The sequence below is a fragment of the Phyllobates terribilis genome, unplaced genomic scaffold (assembly GCF_046119375.1).
Source record: "Phyllobates terribilis strain yellow unplaced genomic scaffold, ASM4611937v1 Scaffold_4__5_contigs__length_816908805, whole genome shotgun sequence".
Classification (NCBI taxonomy): domain Eukaryota; kingdom Metazoa; phylum Chordata; class Amphibia; order Anura; family Dendrobatidae; genus Phyllobates; species Phyllobates terribilis.
Genome location: NW_027362764.1, coordinates 145,913,943 through 145,939,987, shown reverse-complemented (window position 1 = coordinate 145,939,987; position 26,045 = coordinate 145,913,943). Strand labels below are relative to the sequence as shown.

General features: G+C 48.3%; 1 protein-coding gene across 15 annotated transcripts in view; it reads left to right on the top strand.

Annotated features, from left to right (window-relative positions):
- The window catches only part of LOC141265129 (ATP-binding cassette sub-family B member 5-like), a 401,328-nt gene that overhangs the window by 276,415 nt on the left and 98,868 nt on the right, over nucleotides 1-26,045 (top strand). For all 15 annotated transcript variants that reach the window (XM_073677823.1, XM_073677815.1, XM_073677819.1 and 12 more), the window contains 2 exons: nucleotides 23,183-23,260; nucleotides 23,335-23,418. In XM_073677823.1, the coding sequence (XP_073533924.1) occupies nucleotides 23,183-23,260; nucleotides 23,335-23,418 (162 nt within the window). The remainder of the gene's footprint in view (nucleotides 1-23,182; nucleotides 23,261-23,334; nucleotides 23,419-26,045) is intronic.

Genomic DNA, 26,045 nt, shown 5'->3' with positions numbered 1-26,045 from the left:
TGCTGCCGTTCATGCTCTGATATCTAACAGACTGGAGAAACTTGCACCTACTGCCACTCTATCTTCAGCTCCTTTGTGAGAAACTAATGTATTTGGGCAGCCACTCAGTCTACCAAATATAATTCCTGAGAAGGAAATCGGGGATGGCATAGCTGCTGGTACTGGGGGCAGTGCTAATACCATAACGTGGTACCATAGTTCACTGGAAATATTACAGGCTGGTAGGAGGCAAGCAGATTACCATAGAAAAGTACCAGCAGTAATGTTCAGGGACCCGTGCTTGTGGAAGGGGGAGACGACACCGGGACAAATAGTGGCGGCTGGGGACCAAGTATTGACACCCGGCCGCCGCCACCATGAGGTTGTAAAAAGCTTCCTCCTCCATGAGCCTTAAAGGCCACATTTCAAGTGCAAGCAGCTGTCCAGAAATATGGCAGTTTACTATTACGGCCTGTGGGTGGGTGGCTGGCTGCATACTTGCGCTTGCATTCCAAGTAACAGAATACTAAGCAAATGGTGGCCTCTATCATTATCATGGCCTCACCTCGGCACTATAAACTCTCCCAATGGAGAAGCCAGAGCCCACCGGAGGAGTCTCCGGTTCTCTGGTGGGGCCGTCCAACCCTGCCGAGAAACAGCCCTGGCTTAGAAATGTGTGTGGGAAGGTTCCCGGATACTCTATGGCTTCTTTTTTTTAATGTGGATTGGACGTGCTTAATTGCATGTTATTTCTGAAACTGCAGGTCACTGCCTAAAACTGTGCCCATCACAAGTGATCCTTGGCGCATGTGGAGATGCCTTTGTCATTGCAAACTTGCAACAATCACCGACCACATCCTTGTCCCAGCGCAGCATTCAGTTGTCCCTACCCCATTCTTTGGAATGCAAGTGCATGTATGCAGCCAAACACCCACCCACCCACAGGCTGCAATACTATACTGCCAAATTTTTGACAGCTGCTTGCACATAGAGTGTCCCGGTGTCGTCTCCACCTTCCACAAGCACGGGTCCTACAACATTACTGGTGTCCTCCCCAGTGCACTTACTGGGAAGGACCACCTAACCACAAACACATGGACAACTGAATGTGGCCAGGGACTATACGGAGCCAGTTCACAGCTTGTCTGTGAGAGTTGTATTTCACCACAGCCATATTTTTTAGCTTGGTAAAGGACTTTGGAAACCGTATCTACTCCAGCTGTCATTTCTCCCAGGAATTCCTCTAATGCATCTTCTTGCATAAGTAATGGCAGCCCGTCCAACATCAGTTCACACTTCTTGGTGGTGCTTCGACACACAAACATCTTTCTGTGTGCCTTTAATTTCATGGCTACAGAGTTGGGCAATGGCCTGATCTGCAATGCGGTTTGAGAAATAACATGCATAAGCACGACCAATCCACAGTAAAAAAGCAGCTATAGAGTGCTCGGGAACCTTCCCACACACTTTTCTGAGCCAGGACTGCTTCTCGGCAGGGTTGGACGGTCCCACCAGAGAATCCTCGGGTGGGCCCTGGCTTCTCTATCAGGAGAGTTCATGATGATAGCAAAAAGTTTGCAGCTGCTATGGGGCTCTTGAGAGGGGGAGAAAGGTGGGCCCTCAATCAAATCCTCTGGTGGGCCCAATGTTTTTCAATCTGAAACTGCTTCTCAGTGGGAGTTGTATTTCACCACAGCCATATTCTTTAGCTCGGTGAAAGGACTGGCATGCTGCTGTGTTACAGCTTTCAACAACTCTGCAGCAGTGGCTGGTTTGTCACCTAAGTGCAGCATTAAGCATGTTATCTTCAGCACAGCCTGTTGCCGCTTGGCCAAGGCAGCGCTGCAGTGCTTTTAGCTTGTGACTGATGTGGACATTTCAGAGATGGAGGCCGAACTGGAGGAGGAGAAGGTGCAGGAGCTGAACAATGTGATTACATTGAGGTTACATTGGCGGCTCTGGTTTTTATACTAAAGAAAGATCCTACTGTGGTTTTTTTTTTTTAACGTTATTTTTGTAAGACAAATGCATTCACCGAGAAATGTAATTTTAAAATTTTACAACCTTAGTTTGCCATGTGGTGTGTGACACATCATCATACACATCCTGCTTCATTTATGATGGAGGGACTCTATTTTTATAGGGTCATCAGGCAGCCCTTGCTATTCTTAAAGGGCCAGCATTTGGCCATCACTATTGTTAGAGAGACATCAGCGGGCTATGCTTTGTTGTTCCCATTATTAATGAGTGGATCTCCTATACTCTAAATTGCGCATGTAGTGACTGCAACTGCTGCTAAAAATGTGGAAGAACTCCAATGCACCTTGCAAGAGACGTAGAGGTCTGAGGGCCTCCTGCAAAAATGTTCCCATTATTAGGAAGTGTGTCCCATAATGTTTGCTTATGCAGTGAAGCAACGGCTGCCAAAAATTTGGAGGCACTCCAATGCCCCTTGGAAGAGACATAGAGGAGGGCCTCATGAAAAAATGTTCCCATTATTAGGAAGTGAGTCTCACATAGTGTTTGCCTATGCAGTGAATGCAAAAGCTGCCAAAAATTTGGAGGCACTCCAGAGCCCCTTGGAAGAGACGTAGAGCAGGGCCTCATGAAAAAATGTTCCCATTATTTGGACGTGGGTCTCCCATAGTGTTTGCCTATGCAGTGAATGCAAAAGCTGCCAAAAATTTGGAGGCACTCCAATGCCTCTTGAAAGAGACGTAGGGGGCCTCATGAAAAATGTTCCCATTATTAGGAAGTGAGTCTCCCATAGTGTTTGCCTATGCAGTGAATGTAAAAGCTGCCAAAAATTTGGAGGCACTGTGATGCCCCTTGGAAGAGACGTAGAGGGCTTCATGAAAAAATGTTCCCATTATTAGGAAGTGGGTCTCCCATAGTGTTTGCCTATGCAGTGAATGCAAAAACTGCCAAAAATTTAGAGGAACTTCAGTGCCACTTGCAAGACACATAGAGGTCAGAGAGCCTCCTAAAAACAATGTTCCCATTATTAGAAAGTGTGTCTCCCATAGTGTTTGCCTATACAGTGAATGCAAAAGCTGCCAAAAGTTTGGAGGCACTCCAATGCCCCTTGCAAGACACGAAGAGGAGTTGATATGGTAGATATGGTGGTGAATGATATGATGATGGAGGATGAGGAGAAGGAGGAGGACAAGAGCAAATAGACAAAATCAGGAAGCGTATACACATGTGTGGGTGTGAAGAGGTTCATGGGAATAGACCTTACAAAAAAAGACACTGGATTGGACTTTGTAAAACTGCGATCATTCGGTGGTGTTGAGATTTCTCGCCCAATCCAGCCTTGTTCATTTTTATAAGGGTCAGTTTGTCAGCATTTTCAGTTGACAGGCGGATATGCTTATAAGTTATAACTCCACTAGCGGCACTAAAAACCCTCTGTGACAAAACGCTAGCGGCAGGGCAGACCAGGACCTCCAAGGCGTAGAGAACCAGTTCATGCCACGTGTCCAGCTTGGATACCCAATAATTATAAGGCACAGAGGAATCACAGAGGACATTGGTACGGTTGGCAAGGTACTCCCTCAGCATCTTCCCAAGCTTTGCACTCCTTGTGAGAGTACCCCACACCTCAGGGTCTGTGCGATTGGAGGGTATGAGAAAACATTCCCAGAACTTTGACAGTGTTCACCTGCCTCTGCTGGATTGGATTTGTGTCTCTCTCGCCTGTACTCCTTGGTTGTCCAATGAACTGTGACCTCTGCCATCAGCGTTTTCAAATGGGAATTTTTTAATAATTCCGCAACAAGGGCCATCTGGCACTGCCCCATTTTAATTCACCTGTCCGCCTCGGGAATAATAGACAGAAAGTTCACCTTGTAGCATGGGTCTAGAAGTGTCACCAACCAGTAATGACTGTCACCCAAAATTTTGAGAATGCGAGGGTCACAGGAAAGGCAGCGTAACATAAAGTCAGCCATGCGTGCCAGACTACTAACAGGCAAGACTTCCATGTCCTCACTAAGAGGACGACTGACCATGCTCTCCTACTGCTCCCTGTCCTCAGGCCATCCACGCTGAACAGACGGTATGACAGTTGTACAGATAGTACTGTCTATAGCGCATGAAACTAGCTCCTGTTCTTCCACCTCCTCCTCCTCTTCCTCATTGTCACCCAATCCACATTGAGATGAGATGAGGCTGGGCTGTGTGTAATCACCCTGTATGGTTCCTTGCTCCATCTCATCGTGCTCCGCCTGCAATGCATCCTCTTTGATTGTGAGCAGAGAGCATTTCAGAAGACAGAGAAGCGGGATGGTGATGCTAATAATGGCGTCATTGCAGCTCACCATCTTGTTGGAGTTCTCAAAGTTTTGGAGGATGGTTCATATGTCTGACATCCATGTCCACTCCTAAGGTCTTATGTGTGGAGTCTGAACTGAATACCGACGGCCTTGATGATGCTGGTAGTCAACAACTGGCCTCTTCTGCTCACAAATCCTTCCCAACATCTGCAATGTAGTGTTCCAATGGTGGGAACATCACACACCAGTCGGTGAGCCGGAAGCTGCAATCGCTGCTGAGACATGGCAAGGGCGGCGCAAACTGGGCACACAGTTGGCGTACTTTGACAAGCAGATCCGGCAGCTCCGGGTAGGTTTTGAGAAACCGCTGAAACTCAAGGTTAAATACATGGGCCAGGCATGGTTCGTGTGTGAGCTCGCCTCGCCTCATAGCCGCCACCAGGTTCCGGCCATTGTCGCACACGACCATTCCTGGCTGTAAGTTCAGCGATGTCAGCCACAGATCTGCCTGCTCTTTCAGAGCTGTCCACAACTCTTCAGCATTGTGCAGTTTGTCACCGAAGCATATTATTTTCAGGACAGCCTTTTGCCACTTGGCTGAGGCAGTGCTGCAGTGCTTCCAGCTTGCGACTGATGTGGTCATTTCGGAGATGGAGGCTGAAGAGGAGGAGGATAAGGTGCAGGAACTGTAGAATGTTGGGGCAACCCTGATTGACCAGGGCCCGCAATACTCGATGCCGGGAGGACGTGTTCCGTCTCAAGGTCCGACTGGGTCCCGCCTTCCACTATATTAACCCAGTGTGCCATCAGCGAGATGTACCGTCCCTGTCCACAAGCACCTGTCCACATGTCCGTGGTTAGGTGGACTTTCCCAGTAACTGCGTTGTTGAGGGCACGTCTAATGTTGTGGGACACCTGCTCGTGTAATGCGGGGACGGCACACCGGGAGAAATAGTAGCAGCTGGGGACTGAGTACCGAGGGATGGCCGCTGCCATCAGGTTTCAGAAAGCTTCCATCTCTATGAGCCTAAAAGGCAACATTTTGAGTGCAAGCAGTCACGAAATGTGTGAATTTAGTAGTATGGTCTGTGGGGCGTTGGCTGCGTATTTGCGCTTGCCTTCCAAGGACTGGGATAGGGACAACTGAATGTTACGCTGGGACAATGACGTGGACATGCTTGCTGTTGGTGCTAGTTGAGAGTGTGCAAGACAGGTGCAGGGCAGGAGGCATCTTGGCATGCGCCATGAACAGGGGATTGACTCACACGCACAACAGCGGAAGAAGCAGTGGTGCCACCCGCAGACACTGTTCCTGGACCCTGGGTTTTGGTCCACAAAGTCGAGTGCTTTGCTGCCATGTGCCTGATCATGCTGGTGGTGGTCAGGCTGGTAGTTTTGCTACCCCTGGAGATGCTGGCCTGGCAGGTGGTGCAAATGGCCTTTTTGGGGTTATCTGTAGAGTCTTAAAAATGCAACCAGACTCGGGAAGACATAACAGTTGTACTGGCAACTTCCATCGTGTTGGTGTTACGGGGAACGGTTGTCTGTCTTCTTTCTGCGGCCACCACCCTGCTTCTTTCTGCCTGTTTTGGTGCTTTGCCTCCCTCCACCTTGTGCTGCTGTCCTCGCTCTGTATGTCCCCCTGCCAGGTTGGGTCAGTTACTATATCATCCACCATCTCGTCTTCCACTTCTGCACCCTGGTCCTCCTCCTGACTTTCTGGCAATTGTGTCTTATCATCATCCACCTCTTGTGACAGTTTCCCACCGTCGCCTTCGTGTGACCGTGGCTGCTCAATTATTTGGGCATCGCTGCATGCGGTCTCCTCTTGCCCAGCTTCAAGTGGACCGGTCGAGAGGCCCGAACTTATAAATGGAAAAGTGAATAGCTCTTCAGAGTGTCCAAGTGTGGGATCAGTTGTCTCCGGGCACTTGGCATGGTGGGAGGAAGAAGGATCAGGGTGAGGAATATGCAGACTCATGGCTACTGAGACTAGACCGTGTGGAAGACAGGGTGGTGGTGGTGGTGGCTAAGTGACTGGAAGCATTATCTGCTATCCAATCAATAACCTTTTTACACTCTTTGTGTTCAGTAGTGGTGTTCTGCGGTCCCCTATTAATTGGGACAGGAAGATTGAGAGAGAAGATGTGGGTGTTTGTTGTGGGACAATTTCAGCTTGCCCACGGCCTCGGCCTCATCCTCTGCTTCACCATCATCACCATCATGTCCACTTTCCCGTCCCTTGCCACGCGCCATGCTCATTTTAATTGGAGTACAATATTTTCCACGTTCACTACAAATGGCTGGATTTGAACCGCAGTGATATGTGATACGTGTGACGGATAACCAGTTTTAAATAGCTTGTCTGTAGGTTGACTATTTTTAACAGTGAACTGGTGTCAACAACTTCGCTAACACACTGCAGCAAAATTTAAATGGAGGCCAGAAATGGCAGAATTTTAAGCGCACTTATATGTGATCTGTGTGACGTACATACCACAGTTTTAAATAGCTGGCCTGTAAGTAACTATTTTTAACAGCGAACTGGTGTCAATAACTTCGCTAACACACTGCAACAAGATTTAAATGGAGGCCAGAAATGGCAGAATTTTGAGCGCACTTATATATGATCTGTATGTTGGAAAAACCACAGTTTTAATTAGATGGATTTTTTGCGCTGTAATATGGAAAGGATCTGGCTGTTTTCTGCAGTGCCAGCAAGCAAATGGAGCAGAAAAAACGGTGTTCTCTGGATTGCTTTTTAAGCAAATAATCATGATTAAGATGCCAAAAAAACTTATTCCTGGCCTCTGATACCTGGGGCTATTTCTACAAATATCTGTAAAAGCACCAGCAGCAGACAGAACTGGAATGGACCCTCTTGCTATATGCACTGCAGTCTGCTATATACCCTGCCTGCCTGCCTAGCACTGATATCTATGTAGATGGATTAGTCCTCAGGACTGTTAGTTGAGATGGATATGTGTATAATATATTGTAGTATACCTACACTAACTAAGAAACAAGCAAATCTGTCCCTAGCTCAGCAGCACCTCTCCCTACACTGTCTGATCCGGAGTGACTGTGACGAAAATGGCAGCACCAGGTCTGATATAGACCTGATGACCCTGTGCGGCCAGCCAATCACTGTAATGTCACAACCAACATGGCTGTGGCATTAGTGTGTGGCAGACAATCCCTGAATGTTCATTGGCTCTCTAAAGAGCACCAAACATGCAGGTAGGGGACCCGAGCTCCCGCCGAGCAACTCCGGAAATACTCGGCGAGCTCCGAGCATCTCGAGCAGTGAGATGCTCGGGCGAGTACCAAGCAGTAGCGAGCATGCTCGCTCATCACTAGTGCTTCTCACAGGAGGGGGCGTGTTAGACTAGAATGCACTTGCTGCTGTGTCCCAGCAATGATAAGCTCTTGGTGCTAAAACAATCATTGCAAGCAAACAAAACAAGGAGCTTGATAAGAGAGGCATTGCTGAAATCTTTGTTTTTTTTACCCCTTTAACATATTGTCTTCATATTTCATAGTAAAAACCTGCTGACACATTCCATTAAGTACTGTAAACAGCTCGTGATTAGTGTTGAGCGAACATGCTCGACACTGCTCGGTACTCGCCCGAGCATCACGCTACTCGGGATGTTCGGCGAGCACTGAGCATTTCCGGGTTACTCGGGCGGGAGCTCGGGTCTCCGCCCTGCATGTTTGGCGCTCTTTACCGAGCCAATGAACATGCAGGGATTGCCAGCCAGTCACTGTAATGCTGCAGCCATGTTGGTTGTGGGCATTACAGTGATTGGCTGGCCGCACAGCGTCACCTCGAATATTTAAAACCGGGCGCCGCCATCTTGGACGAAGTCGCTCCAGATTAGACAGTGTAGGGACAGCGCTGCTGATTTAGGGAGAGATATAAACTGCGAAATAGTTAGTGTAGGGTCTGTAAAGGCTGCCAGAACAAACAAACAGTCCTTTTCAGGACTAATATCCATCCCAGATACCAGGCAAGCAGGCTGTATAGGAGACACAGTGGTTATACCAGCAAACGCTGCATTACAGTCCTGTGTGCTCCTGTTGCTGAAATTGCTGGACTTAGCACCAGGTGTCGGGGGCCAGGAAAAATCCTTTTTTTTTCATCTAAATTCTCCTTTTTTTTTCCTCCTTCACACTGTACAAATACCCGTCTTATTAACCTTTTGGTGTGTCACCCCCCCCCCCCCCCCCAAAAAAAAAGCGTGTCTCTGATTTTTCAGACTAAATATAACTGTTGAAAATAGTCTGGTGTAGGATAGAGAAACAGAAGTGTTGTTTTGCACTTCCAGGGTTCAAACCTCTGTATTATCCATTTTGGGCCATTTGTATCTAAAAAAAAAACAGTTTGAGTGTGTCGCTCACTGTTCAGCCGCAAATATCTCTATTTAAAAAAGTGTGGTATACCCCAGTAAACAATAACTGTGGTTTTGCCATCCCACGGTAAAAAATCTCTATTATTCAGCTTTTGGTAGTTTTTTCCGTAAAGAAAAACAGTAGTGTCTCCTGACTGTTGTGACACAAAAATATATCTGTTGAAAATAGTCTTGTGTAGGCCCGACATCCCAGTGTGGTTTCGCAGTTCCACGGGTCAAATCGCTGTACTATCCAGTTTTGGGCATTTGGTATCTAAAAAAAAAGCAGTTTGAGTGTGTCGCTCACTGTTCAGCCGCAAATATCTCTATTTAAAAAAGTGTGGTATACCCCAGTAAACAATAACTGTGGTTTTCCTCTTCCACGGTTCTAATCTACTCTTTATTACCCTTTTTCTATTGATAGTGCAAGTGTAAGCTATTTTACTTCATTTACAATGGGCAGGGCGCGTGGCAAGGGACGTGGAAGTGGACGCTCTGGTGATGGTTCGTGCAAAGGACAGGGCCGTGGCCAAGGTGAAAATGTGCCACAACCAACAGCCACATCTTCTCGCTCCCACTTCTTGACCGAATTACTTGGGAAGCACCGAACAACACCAGTATTGAGAACTGATCAGTGTGAACAGGTTATTATTTGGATAGCAGATAATACTTCCAGTTACCTGGGCACCACCACCTCCGGTCTGTCTTCCACACGGTCAACTCTTAGTAGACATGAGTCTTGACCGCATACTCCTCCTCACCCTGATGCTCCTTCCTCCCACCATGCCGAGTGTCGTCAGACAGCAAGTGATCCCACACTTGGACACTCTGAAGAGCTGTTCACTGGTCCATTTCCATATTTAGACACCTCGTCTGATACGCTTGAAGTGGTGGAAGAGGAGATCCCATGTTGCGATGCCCAAATTTTTGAACAGCCACGGCCACAGGAAGTCGACGTTGGCAATCTGTCACAAGAGGTGGACGATGACGAGACACAATTGCCAGAAAGTGAGGAGGAGGATCGTGGTGCGCAAGTGGAAGAGGAGGAGGTGGTGGATGATCTAGTAACTGACCCAACGTGGAAGGAGGACATGCAGAGTGAGGCCAGCAGCACACAAAGGGAGGGAGGCAGAGTACCCTAACAGGCAGGAAGAAGCAGTGTGGTGGCCGCAGACAGAAGGCAGGCAACCGTTCCCCGTAACACCAACACGAGGGACGTTGCCAGTACAAGTGGTAGGTCTTCCAGAGTCTGGAATTTTTTTAAAGACTCTGCTGATAACCCCAAAAAGGCCATATGTACCACCTGCCATGCCAGCATCAGCAGGGGTGACAAAACTACCAGCCTGACTACCACCAGCATGATCAGGCACATGGCAGCAAAGCACCCGACTTTGTGGGGCGAAACCCAGGGTCCACGACCACTGTCAGCGGGTGTCACCACTGCTTCTTCCACTATTGTGCGTGCAATAGAACCCCCTGTTGTGTGTGAAGGCAATCCCCTGTCCATACTGCATGTAAAGATGCCCCCTCCTCTCAGTCTTCACTTGTTATGGCAGTTTCTCAAGAAACAGCATCAACGTCCACGTCCACGTCCCACCGCAGCGTTCAATTGTCCATATCCCAGACCTTTGAACGAAAGCGGAAATTCGCAGCTAACGCCCCACAGGCCACAGTCCTAAATTCGCACATTTCACGACTTCTTTCGTTGGAAATGCTGCCTTTTAGGCTGGTGGAGACGGAATCCTTCCGCAATCTTATGGCGGTGGCCGTCCCTCGGTACTCGGTCCCCAGCCGACACTATTTTGCCCGTTGTGCCATCCCCGCACTACACAAGCACGTGTCCCAAAGCATCTGCCGTGCCCTCAACAACGCAGTTACTGGGAGAGTCCACCTGACAACGGACACGTGGACAAGTGCTTGTGGCCAGGGACGGTACATCTCTCTGACGGCACACTGGGTAAACATAGTGGAAGCCGGGACCCAGTCGGACCTTGGGACGGAACACATTCTCCCCACACCGAGGATTGCGGGCCCTATGTCAGTCAGAGTTGCACCCACAGTGTACAGCTCCTGCGCATCCTCCTCCTCCTCCTCCTCCTCATGTTCAGCCTCCATCTCAGATATCACCACATCAGTTACAAGCTGGAAGCATTGCAGTACTGCCTCAGCCAAGCGGCAACAGGCTGTGCTGAAACTCATAAGCTTAGGTGATAAACCTCACACTGCTTGTGAGTTGTGGACAGCTGTAAAAGAGCAGGCAGATCTGTGGTTGAGACCGCTGAACCTACATCCCGGCATGGTCATGTGTGACAATGGCCGTGACCTGGTGGCGGCTCTGAGGCGACGTGAGATCACACACGTATCATGCCTGGCTCATGTGCTTAACCTCGTGGTTCAGCGGTTTCTTAAATCCTACCCCGAGTTGCCAGATCTGCTCTTGAAAGTACGCCGCCTGTCAGCTCATTTTCGCAAGTCGGCTATAGCTTCCGCCGCCCTTGCTGTGTTGCTGCAGCGTTTGCAGCTTCCGGCACACCGACTGGTGTGTGATGTCCCCACACGTTGGAACTCTACCCTCCACATATTGCAAAGGATTTGTGAGCAGAAGAGAGCAGTTGTGGAGTACCAGCTGCAACTAGGCCGTCGATATTCAGGTCAGACTCCACACATAAGACCTCAGGAGGGAACTGGATGTCTGACATATGTACCATCCTGACAAACTTTGAGGAGGCCATCAAGATGGTGAGTGGCGATGACGCCATCATTAGTGTCAGCATCCCACTTGTCTGTCTTTTGCAACGCTCTCTGCAGAGAATTAAAGAGGAGGCATTGCAGCCAGAGTATGATGAGATGGATCAAGAAGCCGTAGCGTGCGATTACACACAGCCCAGCCTCATCTCATCCCAACGTGCATTGGGGGACAATGAGGGAGAGGAGGAGGTGGAGGAGGAAGAACAGGAGCTGCTATCATGCGTTGTAGACGGTAGTACCTGTACAAGTGTCATACCGTCGGTTCAACGTGGGTGGCCTGAGGACACGGGGGAGGAGGAAGAGGAGGAGGAGGAGGAGAGCATGGTCAGTCGTCATCTTGGTGAGGACACGGAAATCTTGCCCGTTACCAGTGTAGCACGCATGGCTGACTTTATGTTACGCTGCCTTAACCGTGACCCTCGCATTGTCAAAATGTTGGGTGACAGTCATTACTGGTTGGTGACACTTGTTGACCCCCGCTACAAGGAGAACTTTCACTCTCTTATTCCTGAGGTGGAGAGGTCTACAAAAATGGGGCAGTACCAGAAGGCCCTTGCTGCAGAACTCTTAAAAAAATTCCCATCTGAACACGCTAGCGACAGAGGTCACAGTTCGTTGCCCAACCAAGGCTTACAGGCGAGAGAGATGCAACTCCAATCCAGCAGAGGCAGGGGAACACTGTCAACATTCTGGGACAGTTTTCTGACACCCGCCCTGCTTACAGGCCCTGATGCGCGGGGTACTCTCACAAGGAGTGGAAAGTTTCAAAAGATGGTGAGGGAGTACCTTGCCGACCGTACCAGCGTCCTCCGTGATTCCTCTGTGCCTTTTAATTATTGGGTATCCAAGCTGGACACTTGGAATGAACTCGCTCTGTACGCCTTGGAGGTCCTGGCCTGCCCTGCCGCTAGCGTGTTATCAGAGCGTGTTTTTAGTGCCGCTGGGGGAATTATAACTGATAAGCGCACTCGCCTGTCAACTGACAATGCTGACAAGCTGACCCTTATCAAAATGAACAAGGGCTGGATTGGGCCAGACTTCTCATCACCACCAAATGACAGCAGAGTAACATAAAGTCAAATCCACTGTGTTATTTCGGGAGGTGTATTCACATGCACCGCTTCACACCCACACATGGGTATACGCTTCCTCGTTTCAGCTGTTTTATCTTCTTCTCCATATCCTCAGCCTCCACCACCACTATACCACCATGGTGCCAGCATTGCAAGTTCCTTCGTCCTTATTTTTGGCAGCTTTTGCTTGCAAGGCATAAGTAAATACTATGGGACACCCACTCCCCAATAATGGGACTTATGTTTGTAATATGCTGTACTGCATGGCTCTCGTAAGGGGCATTGCAAGTTGCTCCGTTCTAATTTTTGGCAGCTTTTGCTTGCAAGGCATAAGCAAATACTATGGGAGACCCACTCCCCAATAATGGGACTTATGTTTGTAATATGCTGTACTGCATGGCTATTGTAAGGGGCATTGCAAGTTGCTCCGTCCTAATTTTTGGCAGCTTTTGCTTGCAAGGCATAAGCAAATACTATGGGAGACCCACTCCCCATTAATGGGACTTATGTTTGTAATATGCTGTACTGCATGGCTCTTGTAACGGGCATTGCAAGTTGCTCCGTCCTAATTTTTGGCAGCTTTTGCTTGCAAGGCATAAGCAAATACTATGGGAGACCCACACCGCAATAATGGGACTTATGTTTGTAATATGCTGTACTGCATGGCTCTTGTAAGGGGCATTGCAAGTAGTGTTGAGCCACCCCCGTAGTGTTCGGGTTCGGTTCGGTTCGTCGAACACCGGGATGTTCGAGGAACTGTTCGTCGAACTGTTCGTCGAACACCTTAGAACACCGTCGAACACCGTTAAAACCAATGGCAGGCAAACAAAAACACATAGAAACACATAGAAAACACCTTCAAAGGTGTCCAAAAGCTGACAAACTGCTCAGAAGACGCTTTCTTTAAAAAAGCCGGCCGGCAATTCAGCAGCGGCATACACCGGTACCCGACAATTTAGACATGAAGGAATAGAGCATCACACATAGATTAGATAGATAGAAACATGTCAGTCACATATATATGAAGTACAGTGACAGTGTTGCTTAATGTACTTGTCATTTAGTGTAAAGGATTTATTAAAAAATATAATAGTGTTTTCGTGCACCGTCTCTTTAAAAAAGCCGGCCGGCAATTCAGCATCTGTACCCGACAATTTATAACAGACAGAATAGAGCATCACACATAGATTAGATAGATAGAAACATGTCAGTCACATATATATGAAGTACAGTGACAGTGTTGGTTACTGTACTTGTCATTTAGTATTAAAATAAAGGATTTATTATTAAAAAAAATTGGCGTGGGGTTCCCCGTAATTTTAGTCTCTAGCGGAGGTTAAGCAGACAGCTGGGGCAGATGTTTGAAGCCTAGGAAGGGGGTAATACCCACGGAGCTTCCCAGGCTACTAATATCAGCCCCCAGCTGAATACCTAGCCTTTACTAGCTATTAAAATGGAGGACCCCCCCAAAAAAAATGACGTGGGGTCCCCCCTAATTTAATAGCTAGCAAAGGCTAGGCAGACAGCTGGGGGCTGATATTAATAGCCCAGGAAGGGAGCCATGAATATTGGCCCCCTCCCAGGCTAGAAACACCAGCCGTCAGCCGCCCCAGAAATGGCGCATCCATAGGATGCGCCAATTCTGGCACTTAGCCTCGCTCTTCCACGCTGCCCTGGTGCGGTGGCAGGGGGTAATAGGGTTGGGGTTGATGTCAGCTTATAATGCCAGCTGACATCAAGCCCAGGTTAGTAATGGAGAGGCGTCTATAAGACACCCCCATTACTAACCCCATAGTCAAAGTTAAAAAAAAAACACAAACACCCAGAATAAAGTCCTTTAATTGAAATAAAAACACAATTCTTTATTGTTCTAAATTAAACCATACTTACCATCACGCCCATTCCAGCTGAAGCCAACGATCTCCTGCAATAAAAGAAAAATAATAAAGCAACCTCATCCTTACCTTTCCATGGTTCCCAGGACAGCTTCAGCTCTGCTACATCGAGATGACAGGCTGGACCGCAGCAGAACGCTGCCATCCAGCCTGTCATCCCGCAGACACTGAGAAGCGCAGGCATGCTTGCGCTCCTCAGTGTCTCTCTGTGACGGCATCCAGATGAGCCGAGTTCATGTCCAATGAACTCGGCTCACCTCATGCACGTCACTGACAGCGTGGGAAAATTCTCCTGCACTCAGCGCTTCAGCGTGAGAATTTTCCCACGCTGTCAGTGACGTGCATGAGGTGAGCCGAGTTCATTGGACATGACCTCGGCTCATCTGGATGCCGTCACAGCCAGACACTGAGTAGCGCAAGCATGCCTGCGCTTCTCAGTGTCTGCGGGATGACAGGCTGGATGGCAGCGTTCTGCTGCGGTCCAGCCTGTCATCTCGATGTAGCAGAGCTGAAGCTGTCGTGGGAGCCATGGAAAGGTAAGGATGATGTTGCTTTATTATTTTACTTTTATTGCAGGAGATCATTGGCTTCAGCTGGAATGGGCGTGACGGTAAGTATGGTTTAATTTAGAACAATAAAGAATTGTGTGTTTATTTCAATTAAAGGACTTTTTTCTGGGTGTTTGTGTTTTTTTTAAATACTTTACTAGAAATTCATGGTGGTCATGTCTAATATTGGCGTGACCCCATGAATTTCGGGCTTAGGGCCAGCTGATAATGCCAAGCTGGCCTTAACCCCTTTATTACCCAGTGAGCCACCGCACCAGGGCCCTGGATGAGTTGGGTACAGCGCCAGAAGATGGCGCTTCTATGAACGCGTCATTTTCCGGGGCGGCTGCGGACTGCAATTTGCAGCGGGTGGGGCCCAGAAAGCTTGGGCCTCCCTGCGCTGCAGATTCCAGCCCCCAGCTGCCTAGTTGTACCTGGCTGGACACAAAAATAGGGCGAAGCTCCACGTATTTTTTTTTTAAATTCATGAAATTCATGGAATAATTAAGAAAAAAAGGGCTTCCCTATATTGTTGTGTCCGGCTAGGTACAAATAGGCAGCTGGTGGTTGGGAGCAGCCCGTTCCTGCCTGCTGTACCTGACTGGACACAAATATAGGGCGAAGCCCCACATCAATTTTTTTTTCATTATTTCATGAATTTCCTGAAATAATTTAAAAAAAATTGACGTGGGGCTTCGCCCTATATTTGTGTCCAGTCAGGTACAGCAGGCAGGGACGGGCTGCCCCCAACCACCAGCGTCCTATTTGTACCTGGTTGGACACAACAATATAGGGAAGCCCTTTTTTTCTTAATTATTCCATGAATTTCATGAAATAATTTAAAAAAAAAATGCGTGGGGCTTCGCCCTATTTTTGTGCCCAGCCAGGTACAACTAGGCAGCTGGGAGCTGGAATCCGCAGCGCAGGGAGGCCCAAGCTTTCTGGGCCCCACCCGCTGCAAATTGCAGTCCGCAGCCGCCCCAGAAAATGGCGCGTTCATAGAAGCGCCATCTTCTGGCGCTGTACCCAACTCATCCAGGGCCCTGGTGCGGTGGCTCACTGGGTAATAAAGGGGTTAAGGCCAGCTTGGCATTATCTGCTGGCCCTAAGCCCGAAATTCATGGGGTCACGCCAATATTAGACATGACCACCATGAATTTCTAGTAAAGTATTTAAAAAAACACAACACCCAGAATAAAGTCCTTTAATTGAAATAAACACACAATTCTTTATTGTTCTAAATTAAACCATACTTACCGTCACGCCCATTCCAGCTGAAGCCAATGATCTCCTGCAATAAAAGAAAAATAATAAAGCAACATCATCCTTACCTTTCCATGGTTCCCAGGGCAGCTCCAGCTCTGCTACATCGAGATGACAGGCTGGACCGCAGCCGAAAGCTGCCATCCAGCCTGTCATCCCGCAGACACTGAGAAGCGCAGGCATGCTTGCGCTCCTCAGTGTCTCTCTGTGACGGCATAAAGATGAGACAAGCTCATGTCCAATGAACTCGGCGCACCTCATGCACGTCACTGACAGCGTGGGAGAATTCTCCTGAACTCAGCACTTCAGCGTGAAAATTCTCCCACGCTGTCAGTGACGTACATGAGGTCAGCTGAGTTCATTGGACATGAATGAGCTCACCTCATGCACTTCACTGACAGCGTGGGAAAATTCTCACGCTGAAGCGCTGAGTGCAGGAGAATTTTCCCACGCTGTGAGTGACGTGCATGAGGTGAGCTCATTCATGTCCAATGATCTCAGCTCACCTCATGCACGTCACTGACAGCGTGGGAAAATTCTCCTGCACTCAGCGCTACAGCGTGAGAATTCTCCCACGCTGTCAGTGACGTGCATGAGGTGAGCTCATTCATGTCCAATGAACTCAGCTGACCTCATGCACGTCACTGACAGCGTGGGAGAATTCTCACGCTGAAGTGCTGAGTGCAGGAGAATTCTCCCACGCTGTCAGTGACGTGCATGAGGTGCGCCAAGTTCATTGGACATGAACTCGTCTCATCTTTATGCCGTCACAGCCAGACACTGCAGAGCGCAAGCATGCCTGCGCTTCTCAGTGTCTGCGGGATGACAGGCTGGATGGCAGCGTTCTGCTGCGGTCCAGCCTGTCATCTCGATGTAGCAGAGCTTAAGCTGTCGTGGGAACCATGGAAAGGTAAGGATGAGGTTGCTTTATTATTTTTCTTTCATTGCAGGAGATCGTTGGCTTCAGCTGGAATGGGCGTGACGGTAAGTATGGTTTAATTTAGAACAATAAAGGAATGTGTCTTTATTTCAATTAAAGGACTTTATTCTGGGTGTTTGTGTTTTTTTTAACTTTCACTATGGGGTTAGTAATGGGGGTGTCTTATAGACGCCTCTCCATTACTAACCTGGGCTTGATGTCAGCTGGCATTATAAGCTGACATCAACCCCAACCCTATTACCCCCTGCCACCGCACCAGGGCAGCGTGGAAGAGCGAGGCTAAGTGCCAGAATTGGCTGGTGTTTCTAGCCTGGGAGGGGGCCAATATTCATGGCACCCTTCCTGGGCTATTAATATCAGCCCCCAGCTGTCTGCCTAGCCTTTGCTAGCTATTAAATTAGGGGGGACCCCACTTCATTTTTTTGGGGGGGTCCTCCATTTTAATAGCTAGTAAAGGCTAGGTATTCAGCTGGGGGCTGATATTAGTAGCCTGGGAAGCTCCGTGGGTATTACCCCCTTCCCAGGCTTCAAACATCTGCCCCAGCTGTCTGCTTAACCTCCGCTAGAGACTAAAATTACGGGGAACCCCACGCCAATTTTTTTAATAATAAATCCTTTATTTTAATACTAAATGACAAGTACAGTAACCAACGCTATCACTGTACTTATTATATATGTGACTGACATGTTTCTATCTATCTAATCTATGTGTGATTCTCTATTCTTTCTGTTATAAATTGTCGGGTACAGATGCTGAATTGCCGGCCGGCTTTTTTAAAGAGACGGTGCACGAAAACACTATTATATTTTTTAATAAATCCTTTACACTAAATGACAAGTACAGTAAGCAACACTGTCACTGTGCTTCGTATATATGTGGCTGACATGTTTCTATCTATCTAATCTATGTGTGATTCTCTATTCCTTCTATTCTAAATTGTCGGGTACCGCTGCTGAATTGCCGGCCGGCTTTTTTATAGAGACGGTGCATGAAAACACTATTATTTTTTTTGATAAATCCTTTACACTAAATGACAAGTACAGTAAGCAACACTGTCACTGTGCTTCTTATATGTGTGACTGACATGTTTCTATCTATCTAATCTATGTGTGAAGCTCTATTCTTTCGGTTCTAAATTGTCGGGTACCGGTGTATGCCGCTGCTGAATTGCCGGCTTTTCGTGTTTCACTGTGAGCACTGTTCCCATCGATTTGGGCAATCACTGTAATGCCACAACCACCATGGCTGTGGCATTACATTGAGTGGCAGACAATCCCTGCATGATTGGTGCTCTAAATAGCGCCAGACATGCAGGACAAGCTTTTGGTGCACGAACAGTTATCGAACATAACCTCGAACAGCCGAATTTTTTGCAAATCGTTCGGGTTCGTCGAACAACTCGAACACCGCCCAAAACAGCTCGAATTTGAGATTGGCGAACAGTTCTAGTCGAACACCGCTCATCTCTAATTGCAAGTTGCTCCATCCTAATTTTTGGCAGCTTTTGCTTGCAAGGCATAAGCAAATACTATGGGAGACCCACTCCCCAATAATGGGACTTATGTTTGTAATATGCTGTACTGCATGGCTCTTGTAAGGGGCATTGCAAGTTGCTCCGTCCTAATTTTTGGCAGCTTTTGCTTGCAAGGCATAAGCAAATACTATGGGACACCCACTCCCCAATAATGGGACTTATGTTTGTAATATGCTGTACTGCATGTGACGCGCCCCCTCTGCCGTGTGTACACGTGTGTGGGATACCCGGTGCCGGGTCTCTGGGGTCTGTAGTCTCCGTGGCGGTGACCTGGTCCCGTGGCTCACGCTGGTCAAACCAGTGGCAGTCTTTCTTAGGTTTTGAGGTTAATTGTCCGACTGCGCCACCCGTGGATTGCTGTCACGGAGTACCACCGCTGCGAGGCAGACCGCTGAGGCTGGTGTTGTGTGCGCAGCAGAGAATGGGATAACTCCCCATGGGAGGAGTATAGCCTCAGGGCAGTGAGTGTGGATGATGGGGGTGATGGTGCACGAGCGCAGCAGGAATGACTCAGAGTCTTTGCAGTGCAGTTCAGGGTCTTTACTGATGATTATAAGGTAGACCCTCCCGGGAGTACTGGCTAGCATAAGAGGCCTGGTCAGTCTGTGAGCAAGCAGGAGTTCCCCTGGCCAGGTGGAGTTGTAGGCCTCCCCTTCTGTCTGCACTCTTCCTGGCTACCTTGCTGTAAGCGGGTAGAAGTAGCCCACGTCCCTGAGTGTACAGTGTAGTGCTCACCCGTATGGCTGGTGACTTGGGGCCTTCTGTTAGCCTCCACTCCACGACGGCGGTGCTGGTCCCTTGCTTGTGACTGAGCCTCCGGGCTTCTATGGCCAGAGGACCTGAAATCCCCTGCCGGCTGGTTTTTGCTGCTGGATATATAAGTCCTCACAGCCTCGGACTCCTGTGTCCGGTTCCTATTGTCTTCTGCCAGGGCGAGCTCTGCTCAGCTTCCAGCCCCTGGTCTTTTGCTCCTAGCTCCTACAGAGCTCCTTGCTGTTACTTTCCCTTGCTCTCACAATGACTCTGACTGTTCTCTGACTCACTCAACCCCGCCCCAGATCCAGTTTATAAGGGCAGAATTCTCCCCTCCCAGGACTGGGACAGGAGGATGTTGCATGTTTAAGGGATCCTGACCAGGAAACCTCCCACTTGCTCTCCGACGTAATCTCTCTATTACTGTGGTGACCAGACCCCTGGGGTGCCACACATGGCTCTTGTAAGGGGCATTGCAGTTCCTCATAATTTTTGGAAAGCCTTCCATTCACTGCTTAGGCCAACAGTGCACAGGAGACCCAGTTGCTATAAATGGAAAAAAAGGTTTAGTTAACGCCCTCTGACCTCCATATCATTTCCAAGCGGCATTGGAGTGCCTCGAAATTTTTGGTAGGCATTGCACTCACTGTATGCCCTATAACTGTGTAGCCGAACCGCTCCTTTTGTTACAGAAACATATCCTACAAGACATATCTGGTTGACTGGCCTGATATTGATGTGAATGGTCCCTGTTCCTCCTGCTCTTTCTCCTTTGCCACTACCTCATCCATCATTCATCACCTGAAGTTTTTTGTTTTAATGGGAGTCATAGAACTTGGATAGTAGCAGGAAAACATCCAGCAATCCTCGGAGGAGGTAGGATATGCGCCAAAACGCTGACCACCTCAGGCCTAGCCGCTACTACATACATGTGCTTGCATTACAACAAAACAAAGCAGATGCTAACTTCAATCATCCTCATCATGCTCCTCACCTTGGCACTCTCAACTCCCCTGATGGAGAAGCCAGGGCCCACCGGAGGAGTCTGATAGTCCGGTGGGCTCGGCCAATGCTGCCCTAAAGCAGGCCAGGCTAAGAAAAGTGTGGGAAAGGTTACCGGGACAAATAGGGGTGGGTGGGGACTGAGTATGGATTCCCGGCCACCCCCTGGTGGCTGGGGAGCAAGCGGGGACACCCGGCCACCAGGCGGCTGGGGACTGAGTATGGATACCAGGCCGCCGACACAGCCATGGCGTGGTGGCCAGATTCCGCCTCCACATGCCTAAAAGGCCCAATTTAAAGTGCAAGCAAGCAAGCAGTATGGTATTGCAGCCTGGGGGTGGGTGGGTGGCAGGCTGCATACTTGCGCTTGCATTGCAAGGAATGGGAGAGGTACAATTGAACACTGCCCTGGGACAAGGACTTGAATGGGGATAGTTGCAAGTCTGCAACGACAGGTGCAAGGTGGGAGGCATCTTCGCATGTACCATGAACAGGGGTTTGGCATGCACACACTACAGCGGAATAGGCTCTCCTTCCCACTAAATGCACTGGGGAGGGCACAGGTAATGTTTTGGTATACGCGCTTAATCTTATGTATAAGGCACACCAGGACAAATAGGGGCGGCTGGGGACTGAGTATGGATACCTCGCTGCCGAATCAGCCATGAGGTAGTGGCCAGCTTCGGCCTCCTCCAAACTAAAAGGCCCCATTTCAAGTGCAAGCTAGCAGTATGGAATTGCAGTCTGGGGGTGGGTGGGTGGCAGGCTGCAAACTTACACTTGCATTAAAAGAAAACATAGCAGATGCTAACTTCTGTCATCATCATCATGCTCCTCACCTTGGCACTCTCAACTCCACCGATGGAGAAGTCAGGGCCCACCGGAGGAGTCTGGTCCTCTGGTGGGCTCGTTCAATGCTGCCTAAAGCAGGCCGGGCTAAGAAAAGTGTGTGGGGGGATGTTCCAAGGAGAAATAGGGGCGGCTGGGGACCGTTTATGGACACCCGGCTGCCCCCAGGCGGCTGGGGACCGTGTGTGGACACCCGGCCGCGGGGCGGCTGGGGACCGAGTATGGACACCCAGCCGCCGGGCGGCTGGGGACTAAGTATGGATTCCAGGCCGCCAACACAGCCATGACGTGGTGGCCAGATTCCGCCTCCACATGCCTAAAAGGCCCAATTTCAAGTTCAAGCAAGCAAGCAGTATGGTATTGCAGCCTGGGGGTAAGTAGGTGGGTGGCAGGCTGCATACTTGCGCTTGTGTTGCAAGGAATGGGGGAGATACAATTGAACACTGCCCTGGGACTAGAACTTGCATGGGGATAGTTGCAAGTCTGCATCTTCTGATGCGGCAAGGATCACTTATGATGGGCACACTTTTAGACAGTGACCTGGGAGTCAGAGATGCTTCCAGGGGTCTTCCCCATGCTGTTCCCATGTCTTTTCAGCACTTTATGCATGTGTCACACAGCACATGGCCAGATAAGGTTGTAAAATGTTAAAATGACATTTCCCGGTGAATGCATTTGTCATAGTTGAAAGCAATACAAAAGTGCAAAAACGCATAAAAAATGTTACTTGTGAACATAGCCGAAGGTGTGGAGGAGTATTTTTGTTTTTGGTGATTTATTTTAACTTATACACAAGTCTTTTCCCTGGAAAGGAACTTCCTTAACATATTTCACAGGAAAAAAGTTTCACTTTCGTTTTTGAACATTTTATTGTGAGCCCGTAAAAGTGGCTTAATACCTCTGACCACGTTGTTGACAGCAGTGACCTGGGGGTCAGAAATGCTTCCTGGGGCGATCCACATGCTGTCCCCATGTCATTTGAGCACTGTCACTATCGTTTTGGGCACTTGTTAGGCTTTCTACAGACTGCCGGGGGTGCCACCGCAAAAATGCTCGAGTCTCCCATAGACTAAGATTGGGCTCGTTGCTCGGGTCGAGCACCCGAGTATCACGGCGAGCTCGGCCCGAGCTTCGAGCACCCGAGCATTTTAGTGCTCGCTCAACACTACTCGTGATTCAATGATCTTCCATTTAGCAGTTCACAGCATGGCATTGTCGGTCTCTCCTCAAAGTAGGATAATAGTCTCAGTTCATAATGTGGACTGCAAAGAAAAATAGTTTAGCAGTAGAAGTGCTTGAGTGGGAGAGGGGCTTGCTGCTCAGACAATGGTTTTTAAAAATTGTCACAATTCCTTTATGTCTGGCCAGATTTTATTTTATATTTTTTTGTATAGTCTATTGGTTTGTGCATTTTCTGCTAATTATTATTAGTATTATATTGTCTTAAAATGAATCTATCACATTGTAAATTGTGCCTGATCTGCAGGTAGGATGTCAATAAGAAAGGGGAGCTGATCAAATTGATATACATTTTTATGGGAAAAGTTTCAGTAAAACTTGCATTTCATTCATTGAATTCCTTAGTCTTTGTAAGTCTGAGTCCAGTGGGCGGTCCTACTCAGTGATTGACAGTGTTCCCAGTATGACCTGTACTTGCAGAAATAGCTGTCAATGACTGAGTAGGACCGTCCACTGAACTCATATACATACAATCATCAAGAAATTTAATGAATAAAATACAAGCTATACTAAACCTTTTCTGACATACTTTATATCATTCTGCTCAGCTTCTCCTTCTCTATGCCATGCCACAGATCGGAAAATGTGACAGGTTCTCTTGAAACCAATGTTTATTTTTATCATTATGGAGTTACTGATTGTTTTAAATATATTGTTCTTTAAACAATACATGTTTTTACTGATCAGGGTTTCATGTTTGGAAGATCAGGAGAAGTTCTCACTATGCGTCTAAGGCATTTGGCATTCAAAGCAATGTTGCGTCAGGTTAGTGTCAACAGGAAGGTTTAATATCTCTGTGTGTGCGAGTTATAACATCGGTATTTTTTTTTATTGGTTAGGAAATATCCTGGTTTGATGACAAGAAAAATACCACAGGAGCTTTAACAACAAGACTCTCTACTGAAGCTGCTCAGATTCAAAATGTATGTATAATTAAGGTTTCTAAACTTTTTAATTTATTTTACTTTTGTAATGCAGCGCTGCACATTTTACGCATTTAACACTGGACAAAATATCTTGATTAGAAATATCATAACTTACAGGGATTAACGGAAGGGAATAACTAAGAATTTAGACTTGGACCATACTTTTACCACTCGTTTCATTTTACCACAATGGATACTTTTTCGAGATTCACCGCTGAATTCTACTACATAACATCTAATATATATAATTGTCTTATCCCGTCTGTCTGTCTGTCTTTCTGTCTGTCTGTCTTTCTGTCCAGGAAATCCCACTTCGCTGATTGGTCAGGCCGCGGCCAATCAGCGACGCAGGATTTCAGAACAAGATGGCGGCCGTTAGCGGCTCACCCTCACACACTCAACCGCACACGCTCACCCTCACACGCTCACCCTCACACCTTCAGACGCTTACCCTCGGACACTCACCCTCGGACGCTCACCCTCAGACGCTCACCCTCAGACGCTCACCCTCAGACGCTCACCCTCAGACGCTCACCCTCAGACGCTCACCCTCAGATGCTCACCCTCAGACGCTCACGCTCACGCTCTGATGCGCACTCTCTGACGCTCACGCTCACGCACTGACGCTTACGCTCTGACGCTCACCCTCGGACGCTCACCCTCAGACGCTCACGCTCTGACTCTCACTCTCGGACGCTCACGCTCACGCTCTGACTCTCACTCTCTGACGCTCACGCTCACGCACTGATGCTCACGCTCTGACGCTCACGCTCACGCACTGACACTCACACTCGGACGCTCACGCTCTGACGCTCACGCTTACGCTCTGACGCTCACGCTCTGATGCTTACGCTCTGACGCTCACGCTCTGACGCTCACGCTCTGATGCTCACGCTCTGACGTTCACGCTCTGACGCTCACGCTCTGACGCTCACTCTTACGCTCTGACGCACACGCTCTGACGCTCATGCACTGACGCTGACGCTCACGCTCGGACGCTCACTCTCTGACGCTCACTCTCTGACGCTCACTCTCTGACGCTCACTCTCTGACGCTCACGCTCACCCTCGGACGCTCACCCTCGGACGCTCACCCTCGGACGCTCACCCTCGGACGCTCACCCTCGGACGCTCACCCTCGGACGCTCACCCTCGGACGCTCACCCTCGGACTCTCACCCTCGGTTGCTCACCCTCGGACGCTCACCCTCGGACTCTCACCCTCGGTTGCTCACCCTCAGACGCTCACGCTCACACGCTCACCCTCACACACTCTCATTCTTACGCTTACATTCTCACACTCCCACGCTCACCCTCACACGCTCCCACGCTCACCCTCACACGCTCCCACGCTCACCCTCACACCCGCTCCCACGCTCACCCGCTCCCACTTTCACCCTCACATTCTCACCCTCCCACGCTCACCCTCACACGCTCCCACGCTCACCCTCACACTCTCACCCTGTGCTAGCCGGTCATCTCCCGGCTCCTCGCAGCAGAAGTACCCCGACCGGCGACCTCGCTCCCCTGTCCTCCAAAATTCATTAGGGGCCCCGGGGGGATACATTGGGGGGTTAATTTAAAGTAGTGCATAACCCATTTAAACACTGCTTCGCTGATTAGTCGCGCCCGGTCGGACGCATACATATTCTAGAATACCCGATGCGTTAGAATCGGGCCACCATCTAGTAAATCTTGATAAATGTGTTGACCCCCAACATTTTATAAGTGCATAACACAATTGCATTATGCTATCTGAGCAGCAATGTCATGAGTCATGACATTTTTTTTTGTACCACTGATGACGACCACAGATATTGTATCATGTACAGTACAGGCCAAAAGTTTGGACACACCTTCTCATTTAAAGATTTTTCTGTATTTTCATAACTATGAAAATTGTACATTCACACTGAAGGCATCAAAACTATGAATTAACACACGTGGAATTATATACTTTGCAAAAAAGTGTGAAACAACTGCAAATATGTCTTATATTCTAGGTTCTTCAAAGTAGCCACCTTTTGCTTTGATGACTGCTTTGCACACTCTTGGCATTCTCTCTTATATCACACTTTTTTGTATATAATTCCACATGTGTTAATTCATAGTTTTGATGCCTTCAGTGTGAATGTACAATTTTCATAGTCATGAAAATACAGAAAAATCTTTAAATGAGAAGGTGTGTCCAAACTTTTGGTCTGTACTGTATATGTAAACATTGTGATCTATGAGATCTCTGGAGAAAGAGGTTTCAAACATGTGTTCTGACTTGATCACATTTGTTAAGAACTACTTTAAAGGTAACTTGTAAGCTAAAATAGCAGTACTTACCTGCAGCTATTGTAGTAATCTTAAGGTAAATGCCATTTTAAAAATGTTTGGCTGTCTTACTGAAACAGCAGCTACAGGGAGAAAATAAGAAAATACGTTTTATTCTCCCTGAAGCTGCTCACTTAGTCATTGGATGTTACTGGGAGCTCTAACAACTGTGTACTAAACGCTGACTGCTACAGCCACCAGTAACTGTTCCAGTTAGACAGCTGAACATGTTTGAAATATTTACCTGAAAATTATCACAATATCTGCAGGTAAGTACCATCTTTATAGTTGACAGTTTCCCTTT